At 38.7% G+C, this 11,051-nt stretch overlaps 2 protein-coding genes across 2 annotated transcripts; both read right to left on the bottom strand.

The window, feature by feature from the left end:
* Positions 1-6,551: 6,551 nt before the first annotated feature.
* Positions 6,552-7,823, bottom strand: RGP5 (Alpha-1,4-glucan-protein synthase family protein). Its single transcript, XM_088963504.1, has one exon. It carries the CDS (start codon positions 7,821-7,823, stop codon positions 6,765-6,767), a length of 1,059 nt encoding a protein of 352 aa, XP_088819630.1. The 3' UTR covers positions 6,552-6,764.
* On the bottom strand, positions 6,552-10,528 carry LOC148874389 (UDP-arabinopyranose mutase). The gene is made up of 3 exons (XM_088963505.1): positions 10,389-10,528; positions 8,016-8,145; positions 6,552-7,943 (listed from the first exon to the last, which is right to left on the bottom strand). Exons 1-3 carry the CDS (start codon positions 10,500-10,502, stop codon positions 7,924-7,926), a joined length of 264 nt encoding a protein of 87 aa, XP_088819631.1. The 5' UTR covers positions 10,503-10,528; the 3' UTR covers positions 6,552-7,923.
* Between the last annotated feature and the right edge of the window lie 523 nt (positions 10,529-11,051).

Here is an 11,051-nt window from a genome sequence, read left to right as displayed (position 1 = left end):
CCCAAGGAAAGGCCAACTCATGTTGCCGAGTCCAGAAGACGCCTTCCCTGGCGGATCTCAGAAACTGAGCACCCATGCCATCATAGCCAAATTGACGAAGTACTCGATCCGGTCGATAAACGCTGAGTTGAGCCTCCCCGCACGATCGAGGTATGCAATGGAGCAGGGCCAAGTTATTAGTCACGCTATGCCTACGGCAGGGCTCTTCGCATCGACGGCGCACTGCTGATCACTGTCCTCTGGAACCGGCATACCAACACAGAAAGGCATAGAATGCCACTGTGTGTACGGCCTCCACACATCCGTCGAGCGAAGACAGCCTGACGTCGATTCACTTATCTTAAAATCCTACGCGCATCAGAGACAGGCGACGGGGTGTGACGCTGTGGTCAAAGCGTTCACATAGGAACATCCATAGAAATGGCACGCAAATGGAATGTAGCTAATGTGCCTCTTACAGGAGGGGTCCAACATCTGTTGAACAATGTCATCCATCTGCTCATACAAAATGTAATCGCGAAGCCACATACAAAATGTAGGTGAGATGCCACTGCGTATCCGCACCCCAGACCATCACGTCCCTCCTACCATGGGACTCGAACCAGTATTCAAGCCAGGCCTCCAACGGCATCTTTCCCGAGCAGTGGACCGATCTACTGTAACCTTGTAAGCCGCAATCTCCCCAAGCAGCTCGACATAGAGATCCCTCAAATCTGCCGGAATGGATTCAATGTGTTGCAAATGATGAGCTGACAAAACGCCCCCAACGAGCAAAGCCAACAAAGCGACCACATCCTCAACGGTAACCGTGAACTCCCCGAACCACCCACAAAGTTATGAGTGCGGCAACACCAATGCTCCAGAAGGTGCCTAACGTACTTAACCCCCTCCCTACCAGAAAGATTCGTATAGCAATCTACAAACCTGAGGAGCCCGAAGTCCTTCAACATGCGGAAATACATGGAGCTTTCGAGGATAAATTGCGTCCAAGCAGTGTAGTTGTTAGCAGACCTCGAACCATCGGTCCGAGGCTCCTGACATTTGTAGGACACAGAACGCTCGGGATAGTCACACAAACACATTAATTCCGTGCCAGCAATAACATCGAAGGTCCCTTCCTCGCCCCTATACACCAGCATCGGTGGCCAAAAACCCCTGCCACCGTCCGCCATCGTAGCCGCCTCCCTTTTAGATAAAAGTTTCATCATATCCACTTCCCTAACAAAGTCAGGGAAGGGACACTCAGTCATTTTCTCTACACTCTTCTTCCTCTCTTTCCTAGCCTCCTCTACCCTTCGCTGACGGGGAGCCATGAACGAAAAGCGGATTGCAGAAAAGGAAAAAGTTCCTAAGCGTATAAGGAGACGTGGCGAACACAGCAAGTCGATGAGAACAGAATAGTCTCTCCCTTTTTAACAAGGTTCCACGTATCGGGAATGATTAACGGCACGAGGGAAGACGAACTGGCGAAGCACGTGACCCCAGCCGACGCTTGACCAAAAGTAATCCCAGTAAATTCACAAAAGTATAAAAGGCAGTATAAAACGGCGCATTAATTCTCAAAGAGGCGTCATGTCAACAACCACCATTAAGTATATATCGAATACCGGAACAGTCAAGCACGCGCGAACAAGCCGCATTCATTATAGCCAAGGGGGCTAAAATTTACACAACCCATTGGCAAAAAGAAAATGGTTGGTAGAAGTAACTCCTAATGTCCTTTTTCCAATTTCCTTGAAGCACATAGCACTAACCATTGATAAGAAAGAAATCATCAAAAGACGGGGGGCTAAACCGTGAAATGTAAGAAACTATCACCACCAACATAAGGCATTCAAGATTTACACAAAGTTATAAAACAAGGAAAATCTTCAGATCCAACACACACAAATGAACCCATTACAAAACCCGAAAGCAAGAAGGCAAAATACTTATCAATAAGCTCCCACTAAACAATAAATAGGGGGGTTAATGTAGGTATATAGTGTCCGCTCAGACCCTCGAAGAACATTAAACACTAAACTAACATCACAGGATTGCATGCCAACAGCCCATAGTCAACCTTCCACTACGATGAACCCACAATGCACCACAGGTTCTGCGATGAACTCATAGAGCGCATCACAAAATCGCAACAAACCCGCGGTTCATCGCACGCCTACAAGCCCATTTGCTACTCAAGCCAAGAGAGACCCGGGCTGAACCCACAGCGAGGCCCACACATGCCCAAATCCACAATAGTTCCACAGCCCATCAAGAATACATGACAGAACGCCATGTAGGATTAACAAAATACCGCCCAATGGGCAATAACGTCACTAATGCAACACCAATTAAAATAAAACGCACGAGAAATAGTAGCACACGTGAATAATAAGGGATTTTGAGGGGAAGGAAGGTTGATCCTCAAGAAAATCCTCATGAGACATGTGGAGAAACCCTAGTGGCACACTTAATGATTGACAACAAATCAAATATTCCCTTTCCCGATAGGAAACAAGCACATTTATGTCCTACCTTTTAGGTTCTTGGGACCTCCCCCATAAATAGAGATCCTCCTCGTATTGAAATTCATTCGATACTCAGCATTCAACATTCAATACCCAACACTCGGTACTCGATTGTACCTCACTTCCGAATTCCCTACCCCTAATACTCTTAACCACAAGAGTCAACCTCCCTACTCACCGGCCTCTCTGTCTTTCAAAGAGACCGCTTCCATTCAAGCCTCACCCTACCTACAAGCATTAGCTTTATTGTTCAAGTCACCCATACTATAAATGTTGCTTATTAGTACTACCCACATTCTAAAGCTGACATCTAAGCAATCAAACCAAGTGCCAACTTTGATTCTTTAAGGTTTTCTAGGAGCTAGGGTTCAATGCAAACTTATGCTATTCTAGTGTAGCAATTTTTTCTATTAGACTAACTAAATTTTCAAAAGGCAAGTGGAAACAAAGACTAATGGTCCTTCAAGATATCTATTGCTGTAGTGAGTATAACAGGTTGGATTCTGGAAAACCAATCTATGTTGGGTGTTTATTATGTTAAAGAAATGTACTTCAACTTTTGGTTGAATGAACGAACTATATTTTTGAAAGAAATTAGTCTTGTACTTCAATCTAGTCTTGTAGAACTCCCTGTTTATAGATAGTTTTGTTGGAACAGAAGTACTGCAAATATGTGCAGTAACATAGTGGCGTGTTGCTATATTGTTAGAGATGAGAGGGTGAAAAAGAATGGTTTGGTGCGTGTTTCTTTAGGGAATTTGTTAGATATGGGGTACTGATATTCCTGGTATTGTGAGATTTTTTTAAGCACTTGTGCTTGGTAAAGATAAGGATCATGACTGGCAGATTTAATTCCATTGGGTGGGTGCAGAGTGGGGAGGATTTAATTCCACTTGTTCACATTTACATGAACAAGGCATCCCAAGGTGTGAAGGATGTGCCTCATATTGTAAGGCATGAGTCTTGAGGTATTTTCTTTGAGCCTCATCTCAAGGAAAACATCAAGGTGTAAACTGCATAAGCCTCATATGCTACTTACAGTAGAGACCAGATTCAGTCTTCACAAAATTTGTCCTTACATTGTCCTCACAACACTTATAACCATGCATTTGGGACATCCCCATACTTATATTTTTTCATTCATGGGGAGATGTTCCCTATCCACGGCTGCAATTAGGCTACTTGAGGGTTAACCCAAAGCTCAACTTGACCTATGGTCTAGTCCAACTTTGGATTTTTAGCTTAACAAAACATAATTCCTCAAATCAATAAGAAATTTGAAAGAAAGGTACAAATAAGATTGTCAAGGTTTTATTCTTTCTACAGTCAACCCCTAGAAGAAGAATGATCTAGAGATTTTTTCTCTAGTTGATGAATAATTTGTAATTAAGGTATTTGTTTGATTAATTGGAGGCATCAAGGTATTTGTTTGATTTGTAATGAAAGAAATTATTATTTTAACACATCTATTGAATAAAAAACTATTGCTAACAGTAACACTCCAATGCCTGACTCGCAGGGAGTGGTGAAGGAATTCAAGAAATATTCCAAAGTTGAATACCCAAAAGGAAGACAACTATCATTACCAATGGCTTGTACTGTTAATATGTCAATTGGATATTGTTGGAAATTTTGGAAGTTTTTAAGGTTCTTGTAGTATTAATATGTCAATCGGATATTGTATTTGAACAATTTGTTTTTGTCATGGGATTTCTTAAAGTTTTTAAGGTTCTTCTCAAAGTTGTCATGTATCAATTGTCATGGGATTTCTTAAGTATATTAAAATGCTAAAACATTGGAAAAAGTTAGGTACCAAAAATGCTGAAATTGAGTAGGCATATATTTTTTTAAAAAAAGAAAAAGGTCTATGCCGGCGGTCAGTATCCACCGGCTTAGCTATGAACAAGATGGGAAGTAGTGTCATGTAGGACCTAAGGCAGTGGTCCTACATGACACATGTCAAGGTTGAAACATGACAAGATTAACCATCTGACTGGGTTTGCTTTGTTCATATAGAGTAGAAACTAGATAGAACTGTTGGTTACTCAAAAATATTATAGAATAATAGTGAGTTATAATCCATCCCAGGAGTCAAAAGAATAGCAGGAAAAGAAAAGTATACAGCCATTAAGATCTGATATTGTTGAGCTTTTATGATAGAACATAGAAAGACCTTTATTTGTTTACGTTTTTGGCTAACAAAAGATCATTACTACATTTTATCGTACACGGCACACATTCCTTCCTCTTTGAGAAAGCTCTAACAATTCATTGTCGTAGTCATGGAGGAGATTCAGAACAGATAAATTGATTGAAGGGAACAACCAAACCCTCATATCAGAATCCTCAAAACAATTTTCTATCACCATGTCTCAACTCATGGAGAAGAAACACTAAGGGTCTGTTTGGTTCAGTCAGGACCAGAATTGGAATCGAAATCGGAATACCCTGGAATCAGAATAATCACCAATTCCCAATGCCTGTTTGGTTCAGACAGGAATCGGAATCAGATTCCAATCGTTGTTGTTTGGTTCACTTGGAGTTTTGAATCGGAATCAATTGAAAATTTTCAACTTTGTATTAGTCTATTTATATTTTATTATCATTGTTTTATTATTTTATTATTTTTGTAATATTATTATTAGTACTTTATTATTGTTTTATTAGTATTTAATAATCAGAATCTTAGTATTTTATTATTAATTTATTAATATTCTATAATTATATATAATTATTTTATTATCACTTTATTATGAATATTTTAATAGAGGTTTAATAATAATTTATATTTTGTTAATAGTTTATTAGTATTTAATAATTCAAGTCTTAGTATTTATTATTAATTTGTGAATATTTTATTAATAATTTATTATTTTATTATTTTGATATTAATTTATCATTATTTAATAATTAATATTTTATTTTTAATTTTTAATTTATTAATATTTTACTATAATACAATTATTTTATTATTATGTAATTATTAAGATATTATTATCTTATTATTAATTTATTAATATTTTTATTATAGTATTATTTAATTATATTTTACTAATATTTTATTAATTATTTATTATTTTATTATTAATATATTATTATTATTATTTTGGTAAAATGTAACATAATATTTATTGAATCAAAAGCAGCACATACAAGCTGAGATCAGTCCCAGAAAGGCAGACCGATCAACTCAGCAATTACATACTCCAAGAACTAGAATGAAAAGCAACAGACAAATTACAATTGCTAAACTCCTTAGAAACTGACACCCAAGAGATTAACTTGCCCACAGCTTTCTGGATTAAATCTTCTGGACTTAAGGCCTTATTACAGAAAAGCCTACTATTCCTCTCAGACCAGATGGACCATAAGACAGCACTAGGAATAGTCTTCCACACCATCTTCCTTTTCTTAAGCCCTTTGATGTTCCAGCAACACAAAAGGTTGGTCCAATTCCGATTCCAAGCATCTATTCCAGGGAACCAAACCAACCCTAAGGATCTCAATATGCTTCAACGTGCAGCACCTTAATGATAAACAATTCCAAAACTGCAGAGTTGGAGAAGAACTACAAGGTTTTTACTGTTCAGTCCACCCCAACAAATCTTAGCTCCACCATACAGTTGGGGTAAGTGGCAGCTCGGAATTGATGCCAATACACAGTCAGGTATTGGTGTTATAGGTGGAGTTGTTTGAAATTTTGAAATGGTGTAGGTCTGCAGTGGAATTCAGAATTCTGAGGTGGAGCGCAGTCTACTTATCCCAAGAACTTATTTGTTGTTAACTCATACCCACTAAAGATAGTGAACAAAAACGCAGAATTATGAGGCTGGGAAGCCCATTGAACTAGGTACTAAAGCCTGTGCCGGAGGCACTTGAAACCTAAATTCAACTCCAAAACATCCACATATTCAGAAAAGCAGAGGCAATGAGGCAGATTATTGGCTATAACATGCCTAGCAGGAGAACAGATTATTGATTAAAATATAGCATAAGGCTTTTTAGAAATTTCTAACTGGTGTGTTACTTGTGAGGATATAATTCAGGCAACAAGACAAGAATGTTCATTTGGAAAACCAAAATAATTGGTCCAGCTTCAAAAGTCATGCTCAATCTTACACATAAAAACAAGCTGAAAGTACCATAAAAAAAAAAAAACTACAATTTTTATTTTTGACTGCCCATCTGGCATTTTCTCAGGTAAGAGTAGGGAAACAAATTAAAAGGGAAAGGAGAGAAATAATGCGCTTACTCTCAAAGAGAAGACGACCCAGATCCAACAGCCTTCCAGAGCCGGACCCACTCCACCATAGCATCAGCTGCACGTCCAACCAAAGGATCCACTACCCCCAGCTTCTTCTTCACCATCTCAGCTAGCTCAAGCACGCAATCCTCTGCCACAACTGCAATCCTTGGCAACCTCACAGACTGGAAGAAAGGGACAACATCTTCCATCAGCTTCATCCCCTCCCACTCCTTTTTCAAACTCTCTATGGCATCACCTCTTTCCTTTCTCCACACATATGGCAGACCACTCTTAACCCCTAGACCCAGGTGATCACATACCACCTTAGCACACATCCCACACCATATGTCCTCCATTGTTTCCCACCTCATCTTTCCTTCTCCTTCCAACCTGAGCCCTGGGAACAATGCAGGTCCCACCACCTCACGATCAAAGGCAACATTGATCCCACTCAAAGGCATTAAAGCTTGTTTTGGTACTGTCAAAACAGCATCAACATATCGAGAATTCCTACGTTCAGGCTTCAAGGCTTGTGTGGGTGCATCATAATCCGCTAAGTTGAGCCAGAGCCCACATGATAGGACACATTTCACTCCTTCCCGAAGGCTGAATGGATATCCACGAACAAAGTTGGCACCTTTACAGTACGGATCATAGAGTGTATTAAAGAAGAAAGGAGTTGCAGGAGTTCTGAGATTAGAAATATGCTGGGCTATAGCATCAACTAAAAAGCCCTTCTCATCCTTTGCAGGAACACAATCATCATCAACTGAGACAATGTACTTCTTGCGGGAGACCAGATAGCCAAAATAACGACAAGAGTAACCAGAAAAAAGGTCGACAATGGAAGATGATCCCACAACTCTGTCAATATCAGACTTGGTGTACACATCACAATTAAAGCCCTCTGGTATTTTGAGATCCTCCTTGAGGTCAGGATCTTTCACAATTATCAGGTGAAATCGAGAAAAGACTGGTCTCCATTCCTCCATGAAAGAAGTAAGGTCAGACTGAAGTGCCGCAATAATAATATCAACCTCATCATCCTTGATGACAGTGTGAGACATTTTCCCAGAATCGAAAAGCAAAAACCAGTTCTGTCTCTTTTCAACAAGCACCAGTTGCTTGAGTCCTCCAAAGTATGTCTCCGGAGCAAATTTTGACCATTCAGAATTTCTCAGAGCACCCTGACCAGAGGAATTTAGAAGATAAGAACATTATTAGAAAAACATGGAGGGTTAGTTTTATTGATAACTTACTGGTAGGGAGGACAGGGGTGATTATGTGCTGGATATTAAGTTCCTGAATAAGTGAGAGGATCTTTTCATTGCCGGTTGCCATGAATAGTTTCAAAACCTTCTCTGTTAGTTTTCCAGCTCCAATAGTCTTCTGCACATTGAAAGGAAGGAAGAGGGGAGCACCGGAGCAAGGGGAGGAAGTGCAATTAACCATCAGAATAAAAAATGAGGTCATCCAGGTTCAAATTGTCAAGTCTCAACACAAATAAATAAATAAATAAATAAATAACAGTACTACTATGTATTACTAAGAATCAATGCTGCAATACAATATAATGTCTGAACCAAAAGACTAGACTAAAAGATTAATAGATTACAAATTAGCCCAGTTCAATGCATCCAAAGATTTAATCCTGACCCAGTAGATCTACTCAAGATGACCTATATTGGGAATGATAAAGATAGGGCTTCTAACTAGGCCATATTGCATTTTCACTTGGTTGCATTGTATGCATTTTGTGTATGGTTAAAATATGGACTGCCCTTGACCGAGTGGTTTCCCTGGTTTATTCTATTAAGAATTCGGTTTGTTGTAGACAATCATTCTGAACGTTAGAGAGAGAGAGAGAGAGAGAGAGAGAGAGAGAGAGAGAGAGGGAGGGAAACTGAAGAAGTGAATCTAAAATGAAGATTTTCAAAATCAAAGAGACACAAGTAATCAATCAAAAAATATATTATGCATAAAGCTTAGAACCAAAAAATGGCACCACAATGAATAATAAACAGACTCCAAACAGGCATTAAGATGTACCAAAAAGCCAAGAATTAATCACACACATCACTCCATAGGCTTCATTGGAAACATCACTGGAAGCATAAACAATGTTATAAGCTCTCACCTTAAGAAATGAAGAATGTTATAAGCTCAATCATATCCCTTTTCATATTTACACATGGTAGACAGATTTTAGGTGGCATGCTCATTCCAAACAAGTTAATGAACACTGGAAAGAAGATAAAAACCTACGTGCTTTGCAAAATTGATATGGAAAAGGCATATAAGTCTATGACCATGTAAACTGGTAATCTCTTTTTGCACTGTAAATTCAGCACTATTGTTTATACAGATAATATGGATATCTTCAAAGTGAATTGGTGCTTTCTAAGATGAGCAAAGGACCTTTTGCATGATATAGATCAGAAGATAAGAAAACCAATCGAAGATTCATCATTGGCATATATGGATTCACAAAGATTCTTTCATATGGAACTTATTAAAAACATTAACATGGTTTACACCTTGAAATTTAGGTTGGTTGAAGCTCTCCTAATTTGACTTTGCCTCAAGATACCAATAAGTAGCTAATGAAAGCTCCACATATAAAGGAAACTTGAATCAGGTCCAAATTGAATGATCAGTATTATACCATTAAACCATACTAAGTACTAATGTGGGACTTGTGGTAACCATGCATTTTGAGTCATCTCTTTGGTATTCAGTGATCTACATCGTCCCAAAATTCCCCAACAGCAGGCACTTGAATTCTGTAAGTCTTTAACATAATGTCCATCCAGTATTGCATGAGCACACTTTTGACAACACAGATTCTGCGCAGGTGGAGGTCCATGTAGAATATGAAAATGAGCTCCAACGACAAATAAAAACCCACAACCAAAGATCATCATAGTCTAACAAAGCAAACTCGATTCAATTCTCATCAATCAAAACAACCATGGGCTTCAGATTGTGATCATATCATCCAAACCAAACCACATATACTATTACAATATACAGTAAAAAAATCAAGTAACTAAAAATAAAAAATAAAAAAAAATCATTAATAAGAAGATTAATAGCTAAGGGTGCAGTCGTTGAGATGGTCGCTTGGACTCTCAGCGTCCCTCCAAAAAAGGGAGACGCAAGACCAAGCCCACAGAACAGTAGGCTGTAATACCCGAAAAAAAAAAAACACTAAGTTTCCAAAATACATAGTAAACAGCTTTAGCTGATAGCTTTCTAAATTCTCCAAACAAGTAAAAAGTCATGCCAATTTAGCCAAAATTTTGATTCCTTGTAGGTGATGCCCTTTATGTAAACGCCTAACATCATTACTTTGACTACATTAGCAACAAGGTTTCAAGAAAATCAAATAAAGAAGGAAATTGAAGCCAAACAAGAGGAACCCATATCACCTAGAGAAATTCGCATCAAATCAACCAAGTCCAAGACAAGTTGATTATTTGCATAAAGAGATAAATCAGCAGAAAAACCTACATAGCAGACACATTTGAGTCTATTGAGACAACCCATGTTTTGCTCAAAGGAACAGATTGCTAGAATGAAAACTTAGAACAGAAAGTAGATAAACAGAAGAAAGAGGAAGAGGGAAATACCAGGAAGAGGTCGAGAAGAATATGCTCAGGAATGACAGAGAGATCAGAGAGACGATTGATGTTAAGAAGAGCAGAGTCAATTGCGAGAGAAAGGAGGGAAGGCGGTGGTCTCATTCACATATTCTGTTATTGGTTCTCTCTCTCCACCGAAAAAACTGAAACTGTGAAAAGAATTGGGCCAAGTTCTCGCCCTCGGACACGCGATTGCAGACCTTTTCCCCTTTTCTCCGCTCCCGCCGCTCTTCTTTCCTTTTTTCTTCCTTTTTTTTATTTTTTTCCTGGGAAGGAAGACTAGAGACGGTTGTTCCTATGCATCTCAGGTGGATTGTCTGAACTGAAGTGCTTCTTCTTGGATCAACAGCTAAATCTCCAAAACGAATCTAGGGTTTAGATTTCAGAAAAAGTTTTCATTATGTGGGTCCCAACAGAGAGGAACATCAATTTTATGTTCACTGGGAAATGCCCAAGCTGACGTGAACCCTTCCATTTGATTGGGTACACTGAATTTCGGATGGTTATCAACTACCGTAACCCGTCGATCTAGATTATAGCCGGATTGGGTCGGGCTTTGCATATGTATCAATAGAATGCATTCAAGGCCCGAATTCATTTAATTTTTTTTATTTAACAAAAAAGTATTTTATTTATATTAAAATTTTTCAA

Source organism: Nelumbo lutea, chromosome 1 (genome assembly GCF_056320005.1).
Source record: "Nelumbo lutea isolate HS-2025 chromosome 1, American lotus-T2T, whole genome shotgun sequence".
Lineage (NCBI taxonomy): Eukaryota > Viridiplantae > Streptophyta > Magnoliopsida > Proteales > Nelumbonaceae > Nelumbo > Nelumbo lutea.
Note: the sequence above shows the minus strand (reverse complement) of the source record. Positions and strands in the feature narration are given on the sequence as shown.

Coding starts and splice junctions, on each gene's coding strand:
- LOC148874389 (XM_088963505.1), bottom strand. CDS start 10,502: ATGAGACCACCGCCTTCCCTCCTTTCTCTCGCAATTGACTCTGCTCTT. Junction 8,146..10,388: donor TTCTTCTCGACCTCTTCCTG/GTATTTCCCTCT, acceptor TTCAATGTGCAG/AAGACTATTGGAGCTGGAAA. Junction 7,944..8,015: donor CACCCCTGTCCTCCCTACCA/GTAAGTTATCAA, acceptor TCCTCTGGTCAG/GGTGCTCTGAGAAATTCTGA.
- RGP5 (XM_088963504.1), bottom strand. CDS start 7,823: ATGTCTCACACTGTCATCAAGGATGATGAGGTTGATATTATTATTGCG.